Source organism: Lepidochelys kempii, chromosome 7 (genome assembly GCF_965140285.1).
Source record: "Lepidochelys kempii isolate rLepKem1 chromosome 7, rLepKem1.hap1, whole genome shotgun sequence".
NCBI classification, from domain to species: domain Eukaryota; kingdom Metazoa; phylum Chordata; order Testudines; family Cheloniidae; genus Lepidochelys; species Lepidochelys kempii.
The window spans coordinates 82,907,622-82,933,698 of NC_136386.1; the positions used below are offsets into that span (position 1 = coordinate 82,907,622).

At 44.3% G+C, this 26,077-nt stretch overlaps 1 protein-coding gene across 1 annotated transcript in view; it reads right to left on the minus strand.

Annotated features, from left to right (window-relative positions):
- Positions 1 to 420: 420 nt before the first annotated feature.
- Positions 421 to 26,077, minus strand: part of CHST3 (carbohydrate sulfotransferase 3) — a 45,987-nt gene continuing 20,330 nt past the window's right edge. Inside the window, exons 2-3 of the mRNA XM_073353538.2 lie at positions 9,815 to 10,105; positions 421 to 8,698 (exon numbers count right to left, since the gene is read on the minus strand). Of these exons, the coding sequence (XP_073209639.1) occupies positions 7,456 to 8,698; positions 9,815 to 9,951 (1,380 nt within the window). The 5' untranslated portion in view covers positions 9,952 to 10,105 and the 3' untranslated portion in view covers positions 421 to 7,455. The remainder of the gene's footprint in view (positions 8,699 to 9,814; positions 10,106 to 26,077) is intronic.

Genomic DNA, 26,077 nt, shown 5'->3' on the forward strand with positions numbered 1-26,077 from the left:
TTTTCTCTCCAACTCTGCAGTATTGGAGATAGCACCAGCTCTTGTGCACACAGCTCTGCTACCAAGGTTTGCTAAACAGCTGCCGCACAGCTCTCCTGACTGGAAATGAGCACCTGCAACTTCCATTTGAGTGAATGGCAGTTGAGTGCTCAGTACCACTGGGGTTGAGGAGGACGACTAGCTCGTGTTTAAATTTTTGTCAGCAGAGCAGTTTCTGTTTTCATCTCCAGATCTTATTTTCCCAAGTGTCTTCCAATGTGTTGACTCTGAGCACCGTTGCTATTGCTACACGGATAAGGAGAGCAAGTCACTGCCCCAGGGGACCATGTTACACAGAGACTCTTACCAGCTGCTGCTGTGAATGTCTACACTTCTCCCGCTGCCAAAAATAACAAGTGAATAAACACCAGACACAGGAGATGCCTTTTTGGATTCTGCTCCATTGTGTTTTTAATTAAATAAGTCAAGTCAACCATCTTCTAACCGGTTACAGGGTTCACATTCATTTCTGTGCACAGAAGATTCAAACTAAAGTACTGAGTACTCTCCTCAGAGGATGTGTATGTCAGCGCTTCCAGCGGCTGACAGACCACAGTGGCTCCGGGAGTGTAACAAACCCTGTGTAACATCACTGCTATGGAGCCAGGCAGGCCTTTAAGCTAAACCCTCGACACAGGGCCAGGAAGAAAACAGCTGGACATTGGTTTAGCTGTTAGTTTGGTAAAAATCCCTAGGTGGCAGCACAGAGTTCTTTGCATGGAGATAAATAAACGAGGGATGCTGGACTCCCTTAGGTGTACGCTTCCAGCTGCCCAAGGAACCCCATCCCAGTGCATTTCCCTTTGAAGCCTGTCTGATGCCCTGTCTGACCCTCCCTTGCCTCCTGTCCCCTTGGATTCCTCCCCACAATGTTGACAGCCCCTGCCGCTAAAGTTACGTCTGCTTTCCCAGAGGAAGGCGTTCTGATTTAAACACATGGAACCGCTCTCTTGGGCTGTGTGATGTCAGCCATTGGAGAGGGCCAGGCGCCCGAGATTCCTCCCTTTGAGTTGAAAAGCCAAGACGGATGAGAGGAGGAAGAAGGGAAGGAAGAAAACAGCTGAAGTAACAAAGCAGCTCTCCATTTTACAGCCTTAGGAGCACAGATGGCAGTTGTGAGCCTTCCTCTCGCTGCCCTGCTGGGGTGATGCGCAGCATAGCAGCAAGTCAAAGGCTCCATTCAGACCCTGCTGCCAGCTCCTTCTCTTTCTCCATGCCTCTCCCCACCCAAAATGTTAGTGAGTGAAGGGCCCTCCCCCCATGAACTAGCCTGATAGCTGGAGGTTGCAATGCTGCAGTAGGGCAAGGGAGCTGGGGTTCAGGAGAGTATGACAGGCTGGCTGCATGCAGTGCTTTCTTCTAGCATCTGAGCCTGGTCCCTGTCCTATAGGACAGAGAAGGGGAGAGAATGTGTAGCTCTATGGAACACAGCAGAGAAAGAATGTGGTGTTAGAAACTTCCCTTTCCATATCTAATAAGTGGAACACAGAGGAATAGTCCTTTTATGTGCCAAGGTCAGAAACTGTCTCTCTCCCCCAGCCTGAAGATATGTTCATGGAGTGAGAGAGAAAAAACCTTTAAATAAACAAATAACTGGTGAATGACTCTCTTGTGCTTGGGAAGGTCAAGTGACTGGCTGAGCAGAGAACTGACTCCCTCTGTCTATCCTAGGGCTATGTACAGAGAAGACAGCCATCCAGCGTGATTCCCATGAGCTGCTAATGAATTCAGCCCGGCCCTGAGGGACTGCTCCTGCAATGAGACAGAATTCCTGTCCCTAGGCCAAATCCTACCCGGATTTAAGAACCACTGAAGTCAAGTGGGATTGCAATAGGTGTAAATCATGGCAGGATTTGGCCTTCCATATCTAGTCATATATCCCACATTCATCTACCAAACCTCAGCTCTATTGCAACCTTCCTCCCCATCTCTTAGGATGAGAGGACCTGGTATCAGCTCCCACCTGTGGGGGGGGGGGGGAATGGATAAACCCCCATATTTACTTCTCATTATGCACAGGTCTGATTCCAGATGGGCTCCCCAGAGGCCAACAGCCACTCTTTTATGCCACTGAGGCATGTATCCTTTCACTTCCTGTGCATTTCTGTGTTTTCCCAGGCCATAAAATTATATCCAAAGCCTTTGTCCTGTCTGGGATTCATTGTGTGTCTCAGGGCTAGTCTACACTAGAACGCTACAGTTGATGCAGCTGTGTCGCTGTAGCGTGTCTGGTGAAGATGCTCTCCCGTCAGCACAATAAAACCCTCTCCACAAGGGGTGGCACCTATGTCGACCCAGTGCTGTCCGCACCGGCGCTTAGGTCAGTGGAAGTTACGTCATGCGGGGGGTGGCTTATTCACACCCCTGAGCAACGTATACCGACATAACGCAGTGTCAACAAGCTCTCAGCTTGTGAAATGGGCCATTTGAAAGGCTGTCATTTTAAAAGTGCTACAAATAGTTTCATGTCTTACACAGCCTGAGTTCGCCAATTTTTGAGATTTTTTTTCAACCATGCTTTCCTTAAAAAATAAGAGCTATTTTCCTCCCTCCTGTTGCTGTGTGAAGCCCCCTGACTCCCCCAATAACAGGGAACAGTGAACCTAATCCGGTTCAGTTAGAGTGTGTAGGTGTTAACTTGTAACAATAGCAGATAGTCGTTTTGAGACAGAAGTGTGATTTTTGTTTGTTTCTGGGTGTTAAGAAAACAGACATCTCAAAACAACAGCATTTTGTTTGAAATCGTAACTGTGCTGCTCTGAGTTTAATTGTTTACCTTTTTTCCATTTCTTGGGATATTTCTTGTCTGCCTGTTTTTGGGTGTAGCTCAGACTCCCTGCTAATAAAATATTTCCCCTCTTTTTCATATAATAAATAAATAAATTCCCTTTGCAGTTTACAATATTAAACCCTCCATTCTCTGAACAGTTCTACATGTTGCAGGAAGTGGCAGCCTCTTTCCTGCCAGATTGCAGCCCTTGTAAACAAAAAAAAATAAAAATAAAAATAAACTTTTGGAAAGCACAAACAAAACAAACAATAGCAATAATAACGCCTCATTTCATCAGAACCAAAGTGCTGGTTGGAGCTCCAAGTAAACACACTCTCTCCTACCGACTGCACGAGGACCGTTTCCACTGGGGGCTCCCTCCTGGAGCTGGCAAAGTAAGTTTGATCAAGAAGTGGTGTGGATCTGATTCATGGCTACCCTGCACCTTGGTGCTGATCCAAACCTGCCAAAGTCAGTGGGAGTCTTTCCATTGACTTAAATGGGCCTTGGCTCAGGTCCACTGGGTGGTCATATTGCGTAAATCATAACCATTTTGTTTTGGGGACCTTTTACAGCCACTTTATACTGATGCAAATGATGACACAAGGTAGAGGGCAACTGCAAATAGGGCCCCTTATGCTGTACCTATAGCTCTTGTTGTCTTGAGTATATTGAAGAAATGCTCCAGAATGCATTAAGGCCCTTTTTCTGGAAAGCACCTCTATTCAGGCCAGCTCTTATGCCCATGCTTATTATTAAGGTGTGCTTAAAGTTATGCCATGCTTAAGTGCTTTCCTGAATTGAAGCCTAAGTCTGCTACCTCTCCAAAGATAAACAAATTATAATAGAAGATGTGGCAGTTAGAGGACAGATTGTGAATATTAAAGAAAGAGAAGTCAAAACTGATTGTGTGCACCAGAGGGTCTGTGAGTTTGAAGGAGGAAGCTGTTGTATATTTGCCCTTTATGGTTTATATACCTATAGATAGTAATTTCAATGTGCTCTTCAGTGGGTGCAGAGTTTGGGTTTCACAAACAACTCCACATGTGAGTTGCAAGGGCATACACAGAAAATCCCCCACTGAAGCATGTATTTGTTAATTTCTTTTCACTTCTCTAAGCTTCATTTAGCCATAAGTAATTCCTTGAAAAACTGTAAAGATGTAAGGGTAGTTTAGGCCCAAAATTTAGGGATAGAAATTTTTTTATTTTTATTTTTTTACAAAACCTGCTATTAGTCAATGTTTTCATGATTATTTTTAAACTCCATTGGAAACAGTTTCCACCTTTTTGTAGCAACATTCTCTTTGCAATATCTGCAACCCAAACGTTGCAGAATTGTGCTAGTACAAGGGAGCTGACAAGTGAAACTGCCTGGCATAGGTGCTGGAACTGGGGGTGCTGCTGCACCTCCTGGCTTGAAGAGGTTTCCATCATTTACAGTTTGGTTCAATGGCTTTCAGCAGCCCCATTATAAAAATTGTTCCAGCACCCCTGCTGCCTGGTCTGTTTTCCCTGGTTACTTTCTGCATCACAGTTTGGACAAACTGCGTAACCAGTGTAAAATAAATTCATATCTTTAAAAAACTATTTTAGTTTAACAATATAAGGTGTTGTTAGTAACCCTGGGAGGGAGATGTGGATTGTTGCTTTTTTTAAAAAGAGAACTGTGATGTGGTGTGTACTCCACACAGGCCCTGAAAGGGTTAATGTAGGACTGAGGGACCAATTAGGGTACCTGGCTGTACCTGGAGGGAAAGCCAGGCTTAACTGAACAAGAGACTCAGCTGGGCTGGAGTAGGCTAAATTATAAAGCCAGGAAGTTTGCTGCCCAACGGGACTGCAGGGAGACTGTCTGAGGTTTCTCTCTGGGAGCAGAGAGGAGGGGAGATGAAAACCCAAGAGGGAGAATAAGCACCAGGGTTCTAACCCTAAAACAATGGTTAACCCCAGAGGAGTTGTGGGGAAAGGAAGCCCGAGAGAGCTAGGTGGGAAGAAGCCCAGGGAAAACAGCAGCAAGGGGTAGGACCATGCAGACCATGGCTGCTTGTTACAGGGTTCCTGGGCTGGAACCCAGTGTAGAGAGCAGGCCTGGGTTCTCCTACCAGCCACTTGGAAGCAGCACGGAAGCACTGGAGAGGAGCTCTAGACAGCTGTTTTTGGAGATTTATTTTGTTACCCTGGAAGGGGAGGACTATAGTGATCTGGCCGAAGGGCCAAACCACAAAAACAGAGCCCCTTGAGTCAGAGAGTGAGAGACAGCAGGGCATGCAGTGAGCAGTGGAAGGGGGCACCGGAGTTGGACAGAGCTGTTCCCCCAAAGTGACCAGGAGGAGGTGCCACCTAGCTCTCCCTGTGACAGGGACACTGTCCATTTTTTCTTCTTTTACATGGGTGAAGGTTAGGGGCATACACTATGTTAAAGTACACTGAGGACTGAGAATTTCAGCCATTACCCTGCATTTATTTTTGCATGTTTTTCTTTCTCTTGCCGATTTCATATCGGTTGCTCAAACAGGGGTGTGCTCTGGCACAACAATGGCCATAAACGGGATGTGCCTGGATCCCCGTCCTGCATTAGCGTCTCCCCTATGCTGATCACCCATGTCAGCAGCAGCTTACTCCGTCTACCTGCTGTCCAGTTCCAGTTTACCAGTGCTCCTAGGCCATGTCCATGGATCCATGGGAGATTAGGGGGACTGCTCCCCTGCCCAGCTGTGCCCGCCCCCACCCTTGTGCATGAGAATTCTGATATTCTCTCATGCTAGTGCATGAGATTAGGAAGTGAATCCGACCACGGATGAAACTGACTGCCTAAAGTATTGATAAATGCACAAGGTAAACACACTGAAAAACAGAGAAATGTCTCTTGCAATCTCTCTAAATTTGAATCATTTGTGACAATAGGAAGTAAAGATAAATTCAGAGAGAAGTTTGTGTGTTGACAGTATCCCTTTAAATGTGATTTAAAACAAAACCCTGATGCTGCCCCTTGAAAAATTACTTTAAAAAAAAAAATCACTTCCAGCTCAGATCTTGTTCCATGTTTCTTCCCTGAGGATGTATTTAAGGATGAGGGGACTCAATGGGGGCATCAGAATAATTATGGGGCTGAAAAGGAGTCTGAAGACTTCTTCTGCAGTAGTTTCCGGGTTGCCCCAGGAAGAGATCAAACTCCAGGAAGCAAAAACCAAACCTAACTGTGGACTGGACAAGGAGTGAAACAGGCTAGGAATTCGTCTGCTGCAATCTGAGACCATCTCTTTCTGTTATGGAAACTATTCCTATTGCCTAATTTTGGAGGAGTTCCTACTTGCCTGCATCCCAGTCTCTCTTCTCCCCACTCTCCTACCACAAAAAGCTAATTGGTACAAACTATTTCCCTCTGTTTTGGGCAGGAGAATTGCTGGCAGCCTCCAACCAGCACTTCCAAAGATACACAAACAATAGCAAGGACAAAATATAAATACAATTACAGAAACACCCTGCCGCCCCCAGCCAAGAAATCTTTCAGTATCGATCTCTAGACACCAGCAAATGATCATTGAGGAACCCAGCCTCTGTGGTGGTGGTGGAAGACAAAACAGCTGATGGCACCTTGGAAGGAGACCAGTTGAATCCCCAGGGATAGAAAGCGTTGCTTTCACTTTCTCTCTCTCTCTCTTAAATAATGTTTTCATTGTCTCCCTGCCATCTCTCAGCTGCTGGTTTTGGTGCACTTGATAACAAGCAGCTGAGGTGGAAAATGCTGCACCAGTGCCAGTGATCATGGTGTAGCTGTTTGCTGGCTCTGCTACATGTTTTCCCGATGTCCTGGCATTTTGCTCTTCTGAGAGCATGGTCTGAGGGAGTGTGCTCACTCTTGTATGACTCAGTCACATCTCTCAAGGTTTAACAGGCTGTTGGTATATTTAAAGGTCCGTAGATATGCACAAAGTGTCCTAGGCATGAGTGTTTGTCAGCGTAAGGCGGCAGCAGTCAGGATGGGAGAAGAGAGTTCCCCCGACTCCTCTCCCTGGGGATTTACTAAGAGGTTTCTTGGCAACAAACCCCAATCAAGTCCCTTTCTGACAGTTCCGTCAACCCAACCAAACACAGCTTAGCGAGGTGTTTAAGTTTGCCCAAGGCAGTATCAGTGCAACCCTCGGCTCCTCTCACCTCCTCGCTCATGCTCGGCGAGATGAGGGATTTTAAAGTGTACGAATATTTTTAAAACATACAATTCTCTCTTTGGATGTTTAGTGCAGAAATGCCCTTTGAAAGAAGGGTGGCGCTTGTGCAGAGAAGAAAGCTAAGAGGTGAGGTATGGAAGCTAGTACCTATTGCTTTGGTTCTCCCCACTGCCAGCTTCTGAGCTCCATTTAGTTTCAAAGGGTGGCCACGTTATAATCCATCTAGACGAGCCAGAGCTCCTGGATATTACTGCGTTCCCCCTGCTGTCCACGGAGAATCAGAAAGCACCTCGCTAGGATGAGGAGTGCATGGCAAACACAAGCCTTATAAACGAGGATGTGATACGTGTCAGCAAGGGATAGTGGCCCCTTTCCACTTGCCCTTTTCCTGCTTCCCCAACTGTTCTTGTGCTCAGGTTTTTCTTTTTTCAGTCTAACCGTATGTTTCCATATGGAAACCCAGCAATGAGGGATCTTACGTGATCCAGAAGGCCCTCCTTTCCTCTAGCAAACTGATGGATCTGTTTGTGAGGGTCTCTTGGTCGCTGGCCAGCTTGTAGCCAAACAGATGCATGGCTGGGCCGCAGACGCTCTGCACCACCTGGGCCAACTTGAAGGGGATGCTGAAGCGCCACTTCTCGAACTGCTCTGAGGAGTTCTTCTGGGTGGAGTAGATGCCACTGCTGTCCTGAGGTGCCTGGGTGTTCTTCTGGATCCAGTCCTCCACCTGTTGGGTGAGGCTGATGCCAGCAAACTTGTACATCTCCTTGGCGTTTTGGAGGGGTGACCTGGCAATATCCTCATAGCGGATCAGCATGTAGCGGCCCCGCAGCCACGCTGGCTGCCTCAGGCCAAGTTCAGCGGAGAGGCGGATGCTCTCGCAGTTCCCCCGCAGCCTCTGCACCTCATCCTCGTTGAGGGGAGCTGCTCCTTCTGAAGCCCATTTTTTCCAGGTTTCATATTTGCCTGAGAAGGCCACAATGCGAGAGGCCAGCACCGCCCGGGGGTCCCGCACCAGCTGGATGATCCTCATGTCTAGACGAGGGTCTTCGACCAGGGGTCGTAAGAACTCCAGCTGCCGAATTCGCACTGTCTTGAGTGCCACGTGATTCTTGTGCAGGCAGGCTTCTGCAGCGAGGGTCATGTTGAGGGGGCCACAGCGGCGGTTTTTGCAATGGTACTTCTCAAAGACCTTCTTGACGAAAGGAGTGCAAACGGGGTCCTCGCACAGGGAGCGGCTTGAGCCCCGCCGGAACATATACGGGGTCAGGTGGTCATCAGGGAGTGGGGTGATGAAGTTCTCCAGGATGTAGAGGTCACAGAGGAACAGCTGCTTCAAGACATCTCGGTAGACGAGGGCCGACCCCACTGCATTTGCTCCGCCTGGCTCGAATGACACTGTCCTCTCTATGTGCCACAGTGGCTCGAAGAGATAGAAAATGTTGCCCTGTTGGTTGAAGAACTCTCCCACGAAGGAGGAACCTGTGCGGGTGGTGGCCATCAGGAGCACATGTCTCCGGGATCCCTGAGCTACAGCAGGCTCCCTGGTCCCTCCCAGCTGCAGGGTGACATTCTGAAGCCGGCTCTTGAGTTGAGAGAAGGCAGAGTCCAGCTCGCTGAGGGACAAGAGGGACCCATTTTCTGACAGCACTAGGCCAGGGTCTGTGCTGTTGACCTCCATCAGAGATTGTGGGGCTTGCTTCAGCTTGTCTGATACCCTACCAACAAAGAGAACAAAACCACAAACAATAAGGCAGTGGTTAAAAAGGGGGACATTTAGATTTTCACCTCTAAGCACCTGAATTCATCTTATTTCACCTGAGGCCTAACGTGTTCATTAGTTTCAATTTACTCTCTTGTGCCCCTCTGTCCATACTGCAAAGCCAACACAGACTGGCACAACTGGCAGGCTCTTCAGGAGAGGTACAGTTTTGGAGTAGCAGTACGAGCTGCAGGTCGGGATTAATGGGCAGTGGCAGAGCTGTAAGGGAACCCAAGAGTAGAACAGCAGGACATGCTGCAGGTCAGGACTGAGGTACTTTTGGTGTAACTGCTTAAAGGAAGTTTGCACAGCATACGTCCCCTCTATTCATCCTTCGTTTTCTCAACTGCTAACATTTATCAGCTTTTAAAAAAGAAAAGCCCTAGGGCAGGTCTACACTGGAAACTTACATCGGCATAGCAACATCTCTCCCGGGTGAGAAAAATCCACACCTCTGAGAGATGTAGTTAAGCTGACCTAACACAGTATAGACAGCACTGTGGCCAGAAAAAGTCTTCCATTGACCTAGCTACTGCCTCTCAGGGACATGGATTAACTGGAATGAAGGGAGAACGCTCCTGTCACTATAGTGAGTGTCTGCACTGAAATGCTGCTACAGCTGCACCACTGCAGGTGTGCCACGGTAGCATTTTAAGTGTAAACACAGCCTAAATAAAAACCCTCCTCATTCCCTCAGTATGGGCAAGTTGGTCGCTTCAGCTAGACACTCTGGCACCTCCTCACTTGCCATAGTCTACCTGGCTATGATCTTCTATGATGCCCATCTCCAGTGTATTTGTCTTTACTGAAAGTGGGGAAAGACCTGGAGGAACCAATGCGAAGCACTGCTGGGAAGAAGGCCTTTCACTGTGGGCAGTTGTAGTGACTGACTGAGATTGTAATGGAAAGAAGGTGATAGGCATTAATGGGCTTCACATTCCAGGAGAGAGAAGTGTATCTAGTTGTAAATGGCTGGAAGGCTGGCTGCAGAAAGGTGAGGTGAAGGCTACATCAAGGATGAAGAGAAATCCCCTCCCAGTATAGCAAGAGCTTGCTCTCCCTTTTTTCCTACCTTGATATGATGTTGTTTTCCTTCTCAATAATGACAAGAGCTACAACAAACACCAGGAGAATAGCATACTTGCTCTTCATTCTCAGGCAGTGCCGCAGGTCCCGGATATCCTGGGGTAAAGTGTGTCCTTTATCCATGGGGAGAGACTGGGGAGTCCAAGGTTTTGCCTCAAAGTCTCTCCCCCTCCAAGGAGAATAAAGGAGCACCTCCCCAGCTCCTAGTGCTCTGCAGCTATCTAGAAGGCATCATCCAGTTTTAATACTTCCTGATCAGGCAGGTGACACCCTTGCCCTGCACAGAGAGAGAAAAGGGGAAGTGTTAGTGCTGGGAATGAGAATCTGGGTTGCCTGAATAAAAACAATTTAAGAACTTCTATTGCAGGGTCAGCACCTTTCATATGGTGGATGCTTTAGTTGAATTTCAAGAGTTACACAAAATGCCGGCCCAGGGAAATCTCCATCGAGATTGACCCCCCCTCCCCCAATCAGTGTGATATTTTCTCCAGTATATGCTCAGAGGCTTTAATAGGACTGCACCACACAAACAGAAAGCACTTTTCCTCCCTCTCACCCACTGCTGACTCAGAGAGTCAATAAAGCATCTCTTTACTTTCTCGGGAATTTAAGAGCGAGAGAGCAGGGCTCTATATCACGGGCCTGATCAGGATCCCATTGCACTGTAAGAATAGGATTTCAAGTAACACTGATGATAATAATTGGCAATTCTCAATTTAAATCAAAACTCACTCCTGCCAAGCCCACAAATGCTACCCACTGCAGTCAAAAATAGTCTCACACCCCTCCCCAAGGCAGTAAAGCATCCCTAATGTTGTGCCTCTCTGTTTACAGTAGACTGTGTGCTCCTCAGGACAGCAACTGTGGGCTTGATTCTGATCTTACACTTGTGTAAATCAGGAGCAATTCCACTGACGTCAGTGAACGGGGGTGAGGTCAGAATCAGGCCAACATGTCATCTTCTGTGTCTTGTAGAGCGGTAAGCAAATGGTTAGTGCTTAGGCATAATGATAAAATATAATACACTTTAGATAGTCAAGAGGGGCACAGGATTCATATTCACTATCTCTAGAAGCTTTGCCTGGCATGAAGCTGTCAATTCCAAGATACAGCCTTTAGCTGTTAGAGCTCTTGTCCTCACTTTCATCTCTCCTGCCCTGACTGTTTCTCAGTAGTTTTAAATAGAAGTAGGACTAGCTGGCCCAGGTGACTGAGGATCCGCCTGGGGGCAAATTTGGATCAGGTCAGTAATGTCAGAAATCATGGCACCAGCGCAGCTGCTTAGCTTTTCTGGATAACAACTGGCAGTATCCCATCAGTGAGGGTGGGTTTTCGATGCAGACCCCCCCCAAACACAGCTTGCACTAAGTAGCACACTTCCGGACAGTCTCAGCAGGGATAGCTCAGTGGTTTGAGCATTGGCCTGCTAAACCCAGGGTTGTGAGTTCAATCCTTGAGGGGGCCATTTAGGGATCTGGGGAAAAAAAAATTGGGGATTGTGCCTGCTTTGAGCAGGGGGTTGGACTAGATGATCTCCTGAGGTCCCTTCCAACTCTGATAGTCTATGAGAAGCCAAGGATTCTGAATAATTCACCCCCCATGGCCACTCTCTCAGGCCTGAACACAGGCCTTTCAGGTCAGGTTTGAGGCACCTTGGCCAACCCATGAGTGACAGCTTGTACTACTGGGCCTATGCAGTGCCTCTAGCCATGACACCTTTCCTGAGAAACATAAAGTGCTTCCAGGGCAACTGTAATGCTTGTTCCCAGTGGATTTACTTTACTTTCGCAGTTGGGCATTTATCAAATGCAGCTGTAGGGGATCCTCATCTTTTCCCTCTAGGGACTGGCCTTTCTCTAAGCACAGACCTTAAAAGCAAGGGGCCAAATAACCCTTGCTGTACCTTCACTGAATTGCAGGGATGGATTGGTTGAAGTAGTCTACACATCTCACATAGACAGATAGAAAGCAGAGGTCAGGGAAAGGAAAAGCATCTCTGGGCCTCAGCTATGGGGAAGCAGAGACAGCATTGCAGTGCACCGATAATGCTTCCTGTCACCTGATGACTATCATACTGTGGTAAGAGAGGAAGGTGGGGAGGGGGATTCCCTAATTATAAGTGAATCAAAAATGTCAGGACTTGATGTTTTGGAAACATACTACTCTGTTTAGTCCCTGGAGAGAACTGCTCCAACAACCATGAAAACATCTGCTGCTCTCAACATCTGGAGAGTTGGTGTTAAGGGCCTGTAAACAATTCCCTTCTGCTGGATGAACAAAATTTCAACTAACAATGAGAGCAATAAAAACGCGAGGGGCCTCCTTCTCTTTATAGCCTCCATCCTGCTTGGGAGGAACAGCTGTTGAGAGCCTCCACCAACCTCTGCCCCTCATATCTCCGTTCCCAAAATAAATCTTCTGGAAGAGACCCCTTGCTGCACTTCCCCTCTGGCAGCATCCCTCCCCTGCCCCCATCAGAGTCTCAGTTCCCAGAACTGAATACAACCACCTACATTTTAGGAGCACAGCTTTCCACCTCTCCAGCTGTTCATTTGCTGTGCCCTATAGGCTTCCTTGTGAACCACCAATGAGGGGCTGGAGAAGGGGGGCAGGATGACACAAAAGGGGAATTCCAGAATGGAACAGGCAAAGAAGGCAGCCCTGTTCTCCTTCATTCTGCCAATGGACAACAGCCTTTACTCATTCTGATTTGTTGGAACAGTTCCAGATCCAACAAATTGTGTGTCTGAGTAAAGGCCCTGTTCCTTTCACACTTGCCTGTCAGGACTAGCCCTGGGAAAGAGAGAGCACCTGAAAGTGCTTGGTGCAAATGGAATTCCTGTTACATTAGTCACCATTCCAGCCTGATGCCGTTGTTTTATGCTCAAGCCCCAGCCTGGGGGCAAGATATTTTTGAGAGGGAGTTTTACAGATTTTCAGCTATTAAAAGGAAACAGTGTGGAGAATCAAAGTTTTCTGTTCTCCAATCCTTCCCACTTGATTTCCTATAACACAAACAGCATTCTCATTTCCCAAGAAATTTCACCAGTTCTTTGCCTGTTGTATAGACAGGGTTGGGTTTTTAAGTGATCATTTAAAAATGATCTTTTGGGTTTTTAAGTGATCATTTAAAAATGCTTTGTTGCTACAGACTAACATGGCTGTTACTCTGAAACCTGCACAGGGGCTGTAATTCATACACGTGTCCAAATGCATACTGTTTTGAAGAGCTGCGTATGACTTTTCTCTGTTGCCAAGACTTCAGAGACCTTTTCTATGGCTTCACTCTGCCTAGGCTCACCAAGAGGTCTGTGAGACGCAGCAAACTTTTCAGTGAACGCTGGACCAAGTACTGGTTTAGTAATGAAACCCCCATACTTGGCAGATTTGGCTTGGGTTTAACGGGTTTCAGTACAAATGTGTGCGCAGCTCCAGTTGTGATTCCAAGCTACAGATCCATATGATCACAAGTATGAAGTTACACAGTACATGGTTCCTGCTTTGGATTAAAAGTACTTCTTGAAAAGTTACACACACACAGGCTGCGGACGCAGCATGTTCATCCTCTGGGGACAAGGCATATTGTAGGGTAGGCCCAACACTTGTTTATCTTGCAAGTCACAGCTATGTGCTTAGCAGATTTAAAGGGGACTTTTTCTTAACTAACAGCAGCTTCTTGTTTTGGTGATATGAATATAACAATAGTTATACAGTGTTTTTCCATTTTAATTATGTGGAAGCCATCTAATATTTTCTTATGCCCAGAGATTATGCTGTTCCCCAAATGTTCCTAATGGTATTGTCACATTTACAAAAGGCAAATATCCAGGCAAGCTGTGAACTGTCCAGTCTCTCATATGCCTTAGTCAACCCCGCATTTAAATGAAAGGGAGTCTTGCCACTGACATGAATAGCAGTTAAATCTTTGCAGTGCAGTGTTGTCCTGTGCTAGGCCATTTGACAGGGAACCAGGAACTTCTGAATGTTAATCTTGGCTCTAACAATGATTCCATTTGTTACCATGGGCAAGTCACTTAACCTTGCTGCCTCCGTTTTCTCCACTATAAAATGGGGATAATAATTCTTAGCTACCACAAAGGAGCTTTTAGATTACACTATATCTGTAAACCACTTTGAAGATGAAAGGCACTACATGATGTAGGTGCAAAGTATCCTTATTAGAAGGAGAGGAAGAAGGAGTAAAGATAGTCTTGTGATTAAGGCATGGGACTGGAATGCAGGAGATCAAAATTCAGTTCCTTGCTTTCCCACAGACTTCCTACATGACCTGAGTAAGTAACGTAATCACTCTATGCCTCAGTTTAACAATAAATGGGGATAATACCTCCCTGTGTTACAATGGCATTGGGAGGTTACATTCGTTGATGTCTGTGAGGTGCTCAAATATTACAGGGATGAGGGCATGTAAATTCCTATATGGATAGTTAAGGGCAATTACAATTTATAGACATGATTCTCCTACATCAATAAAACACACTGCTGCTCTCTTTAAAACTGGCACCTAAATTACAGAAAGGAGTACTTGTGGCACCTTAGAGACTAACAAATCTATTTGAGCATAAGCTTTTGTGAGCTACAGCTCATTTCATCGCATCCTGTAGCTCACGAAAGCTTATGCTCAAATAGATTTGTTAGTCTCTAAGGTGCCACAAGTACTCCTTTTCTTTTTGCGAATACAGACTAACACAGCTGCTACTCTGACACCTAAATTACAGTTTCTTTGCAAAAAGAAAAGGAGTACTTGTGGCACCTTAGAGACTAACCAATTTATTTGAGCATAAGCTTTCGTGAGCTACAGCTCACTTCATCGGATGCATACTGTGGAACTTTGCAGTTCCCTGATGTGTGCTTGCAGATTTAATCCACCCTCCTTTTGTCTTTGCTTGTACATTGCCTGTCAGTGTGAACACAGGACAGTTAAAGTGAGAATCTCAGTCACCAAACCAACGTAGAGCAGCCTGGGGCATTTTCTCCTTGGCTTTTGTTTGGGGGTGTCTGATTTGTTATTTGCACTCAGTCTCTCTCCATTAGGTGAGAGCAGGAGAGACTTGTGAAAAGCACAGCCCAGAAATGTGCATTTGTGTCATTGTCCCTACAGAGGAGATTACGAAACTGATACCTGGGAAGATCACACACGCTGCTTTGTAGAGACTCTGCTTTGTCCTGCTACACAACTGCACAAGAACAGGGAGGCCCCTGCAATTAGTGTCACAAAAACTTTTGTTTTGCTGTTGGTCTTTGAAAATCATTTTGTTTCTTTTTATTTATATATGGGTGCCTGTTTCCACAGTACAAACTGTCTGCCAGCAACACTCTTTCAATTCCCCACTAGTTAGAGCACTGCTCCCTCCTCCCCCTCCCACACACAGAGTGCTATAGATTTATGTATACCTTCAAATCAGCGGCACTGCTATGGGTACCCGCATGGCCCCACAGTATGCCAACATTTTTATGGCTGATTTAGAACAACGCTTCCTCAGCTCTCGTCCTCTAATGCCCCTACTCTACTTGCGCTACACTGATGACATCTTCATTATCTGGACCCATGGAAAAGAAGCCCTTGAGGAATTCCACCATGATTTCAACAATTTCCATCCCACTATCAACCTCAGCCTGGACCAGTCCACACAAGAGATCCACTTTCTGGACACTACGGTGCTAATAAGCGATGGTCAAATAAACACCACCCTATACCAGAAACCTACTGACTGCTATTCCTACCTACATGACTCCAGTTTTCATCCAGACCACACCACACGATCCATTGTCTACAGCCAAGCTCTACGATACAACCGCATTTGCTCCAACCCCTCAGACAGAGACAAACACCTACAAGATCTCTATCAAGCATTCTTACAATACCCACCTGCTGAAGTGAAGAAACAGATTGACAGAGCCAAAAGAGTGCCCAGAAGTTACCTACTACAGGACAGGCCCGACAAAGAAAATAACAGAATGCCACTAGCTGTCATCTTCAGCGCCCAACTAAAACCTCTCCAACGCATCATCAAGGATCTACAACCTATCCTGAAGGATGACCCATCACTCTCACAGATCTTGGGAGACAGGCCAGTCCTTGCTTACAGACAGCCCCCCCAACCTGAAGCAAATACTCACCAGCAACCACACACCACACAACAGAACCACTAACCCAGGAACCTATCCTTGCAACAAAGCCCGTTGCCAGCTGTGTCCACATATCTATTCAGGGGACACCATCATAGGGCCTAATCACATCAGCCACACTATCAGAGGCTCGTTCACCTGCACATCTACGAATGTGATATATGACATCATGTGCCAGCAATGCCCCTCTGCCATGTACATTGGTCAAACTGGACAGTCTCTACGTAAAAGAATAAATGGACACAAATCAGACGTCAAGAATTAGAACATTCAAAAACCAGTTGGAAAACACTTCAATCTCTCTGGTCACTTGATTACAGACCTAAAAATGGCAATTCTTCAACAAAAAAACGTCAAAAACAGACTCCAATGAGAGACTGCTGAATTGGAATTAATTTGCAAACGGGATACAATTAACTTAGGCTTGAATAGAGACTGGGAGTGAATGGGTCATTACACAAAGTAAAACTATTTCCCCATGTTTATTCCCCCCCCCCCCGCCACTGTTCCTCAGACGTTCTTCTCAACTGCTGGAAATGGCCCACCTTGATTATCACTACAAAAGGTTCCCCCGCCCCCACTCTCCTGCTGGTAATAGCTCACCTTAAGTGATCACTCTGGTTACAGCGTGTTGCATCGGATGAAGTGAGCTGTAGCTCACGAAAGCTTATGCTCGAATAAATTTGTTAGTCTCTAAGGTGCCACAAGTACTCCTTTTCTTTTTGCGAATACAGACTAACATGGCTGCTACTCTGAAAGATTTCTGTCAGTTTCTCAGATTGTGTGGCTGTAATGAGAAACCTCAGTCACAGGAAATGTTTCTATTTGAGTAATGTCTAAGAGCAAAGGCACTTAGTTTTCTGCAGCAGCTTTGGTTATGGTGGAGGAGGGGTATAGATGGATTCAAAATCTCACAGTACATTTTATTTGGTACTGTTTTTCACATAGTATTTTTATTCCCCTTTTCTACTCCATAAATAATTAATAAAATAATTATGGACAGTACATGGAAAAACCATTTGCCCCTCTGTATGTACTGGGGGCAAACTTCACCTAGATTTTTTTTCTTTTCTTTTTTTGGCTTGATTCTCCATTGCCCTGCATCTTGTGCAGTTGTTCACACCAGTGCCACATAAATGAAAAGTGGATATAAAATGTTGTCATATTGGAATGGTCGGTATTTTGCACCCACCTTTGCACTGCTGTAAATGCCTGCACAGAGCAACTGAGAATCACACACTCAGTATTTAAAACCAAAAGAAAAGGAGTCAGTATGTCAGGGCCAGAGAGTGGAACAGTTTGCCTAAGAGAGTCAATCACTAGCTATCTTTAAATAAGTTAGATATGTTTGTTGGAGAAAATGACACATATTCATAGACTTTAAGGTCAGAAGGGACTATTCATGATCTGACCTGCACATCACCGGCCACAGAACCTCACCCATCCACTCCTGTAATAGACCCACAACCTCTGACTGAGTTACTGAAGTCCTCAAATCATGGTTTAAAGACTTCAAGTTATAGCAAATCCACCATTTACACTTGATTAAACCTGCAAGTGGCCTACACCCTATGCTGCAGAGGAAGGAAAAAAAACCCTTATATATGTTCTGAGGCAGGGGGTTGCAGTAGATAATAAAAGAAATTCCTTCTAACCATTTCAGCTATGATTCTGTGAGGTTTAAATAATTTCATTTCAATTATTTTTTCAAATGAACTATATATGAATTAAAATGGCAAGGAGGCTGGTAGCACCTTCTCTATAATGAAGACATTTTTCCGTCCGCTTGGATTCTGTAAACTGCTGCACACTGTTTTTGGTAACACTCATCAGGAATTTATTCCCAAACCTACAGAAAGTTTATCACTCTCTATTAATCTGATAGAATTTAACAGAGAATTACATCCCTGCTATAAAATGTTATACAAGATGGTTTAAAAACCTATGGGAAGAATATTGTTCTCTATTAACGTCTATATTGCATTATTGATTTTTATGCCTATTACATTCTATAGCCCTTTTCAGTAAGGGCTGAACGTGGGCTGAGATAGTGCCAAGGCTGGTTTACTTAAAAGCTGAAGGGTCTGCTTGTAAGTGACTGAAATTCTGGAGCAAGGCACCTGATTACTAATGCATAGTTATTTCTGCTACAGCTAGTAAGTGAATGCTACACTTGCTATTACAGCATCTCAGGAGCTGTGCTATAGTTATGAGTGCAATGGCACTTCCATTCTAAATCCCATCTTTCCAGTCACCGACAACTTTCTCAGAAACTTATCTTTAGGCTGAAATTGCTAATGTTTAAAGCAGCCTTGTCTGCCTCTTCCCACACCAGACACTGGTTGTCATCAGAGGCCGGACGCTGCCTTTCCCCTCCTGGATGCTACTCTGATCTCCTGCCCCAGGTATAATCAGAACTGTATTATTCCAGCCTCTGCCTCAACCATCAAGCAGAGATAGGGCTGGGAAATTCATTTTCAATCTAAAATAAAGGTATTTATTTAAAAAACAAAAAAAGAACGGGGTGTTAGCCTAGAGGCTCCTCTGTATTCTGCTAAGCATGACTTTCAATGAGAACCAACTTTTAGCTTTCCAACTAGTCACCCGGCCTGTGACTGATGACATAACCAACTTCAGTAGTGAAAGAGCCTGTTGTATAGAACATAAGCAAGGATGCAGAGTTCCACTTTCTGTGAAAACCATGGCTCTGACTACGCTGGCTATTGTGCTACTAAGATCTCAACCTTAATGTTGCAGTAACAGTTTTGTGCATGAATTTTAAATGAATTCCAGGTGTTCCTGAGGAAAAGGCCAAACAAACCCAGATGAAATCCACAATGAAGTCAAAACCCACTATTTGGAATCACAAGCATAATGGGTATAATTCCATCTCTAAAATAGGAACTTTTACAGGAGAGTAAAGCTCTTAAGAGGATGTGTCAAACGTCCTGAACTGTCTAGAAAGAGGTCTTTTGTCTTTTAATCCCTTCATTATCGTTTTCACGCTGACAATGAACATCACATTTGCAATCTTCACCATACAGTGCATAGTCCCTCCTTACTAATTATGCTCACACATGTCCTGTACATTGTGCTGGTACTCCCTCTCCTGGGCTGAGCTTTTGCTTTTGGTAACATGACACAGCCTGGCCCTAGAACAAACATCTAGGAAGTAGCACAGAGACATCAAATTCAGCAGTCTCTTTTGGCGACTTGCTTCGCTTTGCACTGTCTTGTGTCTCAGAGACAATGTTACACACAACAGCCATGAATACAAAGTCATTTAAAAAGCAAAAGAGAGAGACTCAATTGTTACGTTTCTTATTTCAGATCTTCACTCGTACAACATGCTCTGTGTTGCCCTGTGTTCCGCCATTTATCACAGAAAAATAGAGAGCAAGTTTCCCTAGTGCCCCATCTCTCTCTCTCTCATGAATGCATCCCCTTTTTCAATACTCTCCAGGTTCACTCAAAATATCTAATGAATCAATAAAAATATTGTCCTTCCTTTATCCTAACACTGACCTGGTAAACAGCTTATTGCAAGAGATCAACCAAAAAGACTAGAAAAGCGTGACAGTCCCTGTTTGCCTTGACTGTGCTGAGTTTCAGAGAGAAGTGTTTTGTGACAGAGAGAGGTGGGGAAAGGCTCAGAGGACAGTGGCTTGGTTGTAGTATGAGAAGTTCAGGGATATGTTAGGGTAAAGATCAAATCCCCACCAGTGGGGGCTGGGGAGAACACCAGGACTGAATGAACATGGAGACTCAATTTCCCTCTAATGCACGTAGAGGGGCTAGTGCCCATGTGCCAGGGTTGAAATGAGGACAAATTTAAGGTGAGACAGATTGTTCATGGTGAGTTTGATTTTAATTAACTCTGGCCTTCTGCTTTGCTTCAGAGGAACAGCTCTAAGGACGGAACAAAAAACAAACCAGCAAGAGTGTTTTGCTTCTTTCCATTCACAATCTTGCCGGAACATGTCTAACGTGGGTAGCCTATAAAAAGTCTAACCCAGGTAACATATAAAAAGTGCCATGGCTAGAAGATTAATTCCAAACTCAGGTCTCCTTCACAATCAGAGAGATAACAAATATCTTACTCAGTTTGGGAAAGCAATAGCTGTGATTAGCTGCAACGTTTGCAAGTTGGAAGTGAAGTACTGAGCTCCAGAGAGCAGAGAATACATCGTGAGGAAATCAGCTACCCCTCACCTTGCCAAAGCTTTTAAATTGGACTAGCCTCTCTACCCCCACATCCTTCTGGCCTGGTCTGTTGTTCCAGGGCAGGGTTTCACAGACAAGCAGCCTCCCTGACCTCTGTCTCACCACAGGCCTCCTTTTAAAAGTCCTATTTCTGTTTATGAGCTTTACTATGGATCGTTAAATGTCTGCAGTGGCTCACAAAGCAACATGATCTGCAGTTCAATTTGATGCTCTGCTTGAGGATGTGCCTCCAAACAGCTTTTCTCCCAGGAAAAAGAGAAAGTCAAGGGTGAGTGACCAGACAGGCCCTTGTTCCTCTGACTGTATCTTAAAATATTTGGAGTCAGAGAGGAGTGGCAGCTGAAAAAATTCCCAGTTCTGTCAGCAGTTATTTGCCCAGAATTCCTGTGCTCCCCAAATAAGCAAATTCCAGCGTTGACTCTGAGAATCCCAAGTGTCTTTTCATTGTCCTAGCCAGGGACCCCACAATTCAATAGGTTTCAAAGGAGCAGCCGTGTTAGTCTGTATTCGCAAAAAGAACAGGAGTACTTGTGGCACCTTAGAGACTAACAAATTTATTTGAACATAAGCTTTTGTGAGCTACAGCTCACTTCAATAGCTATCCTCTGCTATGGTCAGAGGAGATTCATTTTCCATGTTCATTCAGCTCTGTTCACGTTGCTCCTCCAATAACCCTGAACTATAACTTTCCCTTTCTGGGAGGAGTCTGCACACAGATTTTCCAGTTCCTTTTCACCACTCCACCAATGTATCTCCCCCAACATGCCCAGAAGGAGATACTGTATCTCTGTACTCCCCTGATTAACCATGCTTCTCTGTATCACAATCTGACCGTTTTGAAGAGATGCAGATGAAATGCCAGGATACAGCAGCTGCTGCCAGGTGGGACAAAGCTAAGTCTCAGCTAACAATCAAGATGACGCGTGAAGCAAAATAGCAATTGTTGCAAAATAATGAGGAACTGATTTATCAGGCAGGACTTCAGCAATACACAGTAAAATCATTCACTGTGACAATCTAACACATATCCAAGAAGTTATTTACAGAGTCCAGTTTCTATTACTACAAAACCCCATGAAATCTATATCTATTAGTATCTATATCTAAGTAGATTTAAGTGACACTCTTGCAGCTTGATGTCACAAACTGCAACAGAGCAACAAATTGTTACAGAAAAGGATGTCATAATTAGCACATCATGTAGTTCTGAACAGTATTCTACATGAGAATCAGAAATTCTAGAAATGGGAAAGACCATCTATTTCATCCTTTTCTAAGGCAGGATTTCTCCCTGCTGTACTTGTAGTGCTCTGTTCAGTCTAGTTTCAAATGTCCCAAGCAACAGGTCTTTCCTACGGATATTAATAGTTACTAATTTCAATCACTCTGCAGCAGTAAAATATCCCCTCCCACCCCAGAGGCAGGTGGAGTTCACTGATGCTTTGTTTCTGGTTTGTAAAGTGCTTTGGGATTGCTGATATTAAAAGTGCTATATATGGGTGCAGTGTTAGTTTTTATAAAACATCTTTGAATATCTCCAGATTTAGCACTTTTTCTCAAGAGGGGGAGGACAGATTGGGGAGAGGAGAGGGGAAAGATGTGTAGATGAGCAAATAAGTATAAATACGCTAAGATACCATATTATATAAATGGTGGGATTTTCTAGTGCTCCTAACTCCCTTAGGTGCTTAAGTCCCAATGATTTGTAATTGGATTTGCGCTCCCGTTACATGTTTGAAAATCTTCCCTTAACTTCTCTAAATAAAAAACAAATTACATTTTACTTTGTGTCTGTTTTTTGTTTGCCCCAAAATATCATAAACAAGGTTACATACACAAACTGAATATAACACGTGGCTTCAATTTAATCTCAAGGTTCCGATGATTTGAGCTTTACCCTGTGGTTTATATGGTCACCACTGATGAAACAGTGCAGTTGGAGAGAAGTTATTCCCTTTGTCTAGTAGGGGAAGGAACAAGCCTGTCTGGTAGTTATTGTTTGACTGTGTCCTGCAGCAGAATGTGAACTAAAAAACTCTACTAGACATTGCATCAGGCCAGAAAATTCTTGTACTTGGTCTTAAAGCCAAAAAATACATTTCTGGTGTTGTATATCAGCTGTCGCTCGCTATTCACCCTTCCTGCTGTGAAGGAGAAACAACAGAGAAAGAAAACAATGCAGAGAACGAAGAGCAAAGGGTCAGATGGAGAGGGATGTAAGAAGAGAGCGAAAACTGACTCAGGCCTTGTCCACACTGCCACTTTACAGCGCTGAAACTGTCTCGCTCTGGGGTGTGAAAAAACACCCCCCCCCTCCCCGAGCGCTACAAGTTTCAGCACTGTAAAGCTCACCAGCGCAGCTCCCAGCACTGGTGAGCTACTACCCTCATGGGGGTTGTTTTTTTACCGCTGCGACTGACAGTCTGGTGCCGCGACTGCCACAGCAGCACTTTAACGTTGGTAGTGAAGACATGCCCTTAGGTTAGGGACGGGTGCAAAAGAGTTATTCCTAGAAGACAGCGATAGTTTTTTAAGGTCACAAAAAAGGCAACAGAAAGACAGATATGTTTTGAGCTGCTGGAGAAAGAACAAAGATTAATTCACCAATTGCAATTCTCCAGAACAGTGGAGGTTCCTTGTTCTCTGCAGGAGAACCTTCAAAGACAGACATGAGGATTTACTGTGTCAGAGCCTCAGTTCAGCATGAGTGAAGTCAATGGGAGATTTCCCACTGGACTGAATAGAAAGCAGGAACAGGCCCCCATTCAGTAATGAAGAAGTAAACAGAAACCTGAGGATGGTAAGCAGAACCAAACAAAAACACATAGTTGCTTTCCTCTCAAAATAAAGTCAGTGGTGGAAAAGCCCTTTGTAACATAAGAAAATTCACATCATAATAGTCAGTCTGCCTTTTAGTCAAAAGAAAAAGATTTGCATGGCAAGTGAGATAAGAAGTTACCCCTTCTGAGAGGCAACTTTTCTCAAACCAGATGTGTGATGCCTGGTAAAGCATTTGTTTTCCATTGTGCAAAAGGAATGTCTATTAAATAACTTAGGGGAAGGCAAATAACTATTTTTGTGGACATTTTTTCCCACCTGGTCCAACAAGTTTCGCCCCATCCTTTTCCCATCACTGTCCAGTTCTATGCACAAGGCATAATATCCTGTGGAAGCAGAGCCAAGTAACTGTCTTTCTATCCAGTTCCAAAACCATTCTCTTCTTGTGCCAGTGTAAAACAGGCATAACTCCACTCAAGTCACTGGTGCAGGTGAAAGGAGAATTGACCCCTTGGATTCCCAGCCCATTCCTTGGTTTCTGTTTCTCTTTCAATAGCTGTCACTCGTGACTGAAAGGCGCAAAATCAATCAATGAATCAGCGTCATCGTGAACTGATGCTCTAATGCCATGGAAAGTCTGGCTGTTCCAAAGAAAGGAGTGGTGCACACAATGTATTTTGTAACCTTTGGGAAAATTGACTGATGGGTATTCTGTAACTACCTGAACTGCCCAGATGGTTGTTACTGGGTTTAAAGTTTACATTTACATACAGACTTTTGAATATCAGTTGGATCAGAGGGAGTTGCTTGCTTATATTATGCTCAGATTAGTGTAAAAACAAAACTGCTATAAGTGGAGGATCCGTGTACCGCAACTGTAGTTTTACACATTGCAATGCATGGGAACAATTCAGGATTTTTGCTGTGCATCAGAGCTACAACTGGGTTCAGTGTATTTCAGTTAATGGAATGAGCTTGGCACAAATATATTTAGCTTTATACACACGTGTTTTGGAGATATTCTGGGAGCTTTGCAGATTTGACAAAGATGTGTATATGTGTGCAAAGTTTTATACTATCACGGACAAAGGAACTATTTCCATTGGTGGTAAAAGCCCATTAATTCAATTACTTTTGTTTGAAGTGCAAATCTGCCCTTGTGGCTCTAATTCTTAGTATATAGGCACCCGATATAGGCACAGGATCGCCATACACCCACATGATTTATGGAAATCACATTATAGTTTTCAAATGTAAGACTACAGCACAACTACCCAATAATAAATCCACAAATCTTGGCCAAGTATGATACATGGCCCTTTCAAGAAACACTTCATTTAAGAGCAGCAGTAGAAACAACTATACACAGTTATTTCACTTTGGGTCATACTAGTCAATTGAACACAACTGGATCCAAAGGTTGTTCGAGTGCTTCCACTTCCTGGCTCCATGTGTATAAAGCAGCCTATTGAGAAGCTCAGTGCATGTCTGCCACTTAGTTTCTGAAATTTTGGTTGCTTTACCTTTGTAGCGATCAGTAGTGAAAGAATCATGCATCAGTTTATATATTTAAAGCTTTTGTTAGTTTAATTTGTCAGCAAACCGTTCAGAGGGAATGTGTGTTTGGGACAGCTGCCTTTTGGCTTACTAGACCCTAGGGTTGCCACCAGTCAGTTTCAGCCAGACAGTAAAACTTTCAGTGTTCTGCTCAGTGTGGAGTGATGACAGAGCTTGTCAGAATATCTGAGCAACTAAAAAAGAAATAAAATATATAAAACCCCTCTAAATATCCCCTCAACTCCATTTTTGCTCCTAAATGTAGTAAGGCTTAAAAATCTCTTCTGAGCCTCTGATTTTTTTGTCGTGAGAGAAATGTTGTTTTCCCTTCCATTACGTTATTAAAAATAAAAATAGCTCATTGTGGAGTTAAGGAGCTCAATGCAGTCAAGAAGACAGGGCAAAAGTGCACTGTGCTTTATTCCTTCTGTCTTTCCCATGTAGGGTTGGGTGGGCAGGCCAAAGGGCAGAGTGGGGAGCATCACATTAGTTGAGCTGAGCAAATACAAAAGCATTTTTTGCAAATAGTTGCTCAAATAAATAATCAAATTTACTGTGACTGTGTTTATGGTACTTTTTTGTTTGCTTGTGGAGGATATTGCTGCAAATGCATTTTTTGGCAGAGAATTCACTGTTTTATGGGCATTCTAAGTGTATATGGGAGAGTATTTAAAGAAAATGAATTTCAAACCCATAATCACAGATATCTGCACCAGAAACTTGATTCTAAGGGTCAAACTCATCCAGTCAGGGAACTGAACATTACTATAAATCCTGGGTGGCTGGTCAAAACTAATTAATGATGCTTCAACTTCTGATACTCACAGCAATCTCCCTGCAAATAAGGCACTGCCAGAAATTATTCACAGGAATTATTCAGTGAATTATTTCAAATAATGACTATGTTTGAGAAAACTGATCTATTCACAGACAAGTCACAAACTAAAAAAGAGGCAACAGTAATTAAATTATTTGTTACAAAATATGCACCCAGTTCTATCCATCGGCAGGAAGATTATGCTGATACCCCAGAAAAGGAATGAGTCTTCAGCTATTGTGGGGGAGAAAAGTTATGTAGACTATTGCCCTCTCGCTTTAACTGTACAGAGAAATGTATGATAGTTGATGATTAGACAGAACAGGAAGCAGTGCTATGCCTCCGGACCAACCTCACTTCACTATAGAATGGGACTGTTGACCCTCTCATTTTCTGTATATTCAGCAAAAGAAGTTTTTGAAGCTCAGGCCATTCCAGACATACACAGAGCTTGTTTTCAGGAAGAAATCCCCATTCTCAATCCCTCAGTTACACAGCCGTCCAAGTGCATTATGGTTTATGCCTGACCCTGAAACATCAGATGTCCACCACTTCTGGAGACAGGCTACAAGCTTGGATGGGCCAATGATCTAGTAAAGTAGAGTATATAGTGACTGGTAGCATTCTGGTGGATGGGGTGTGTGTGTGTAATTTTAATGGATGAGACCATTTTATACTTTGTGTGCAAAATATTAAGTGACAGTTGAGCCACCTTCTTCCAGATGA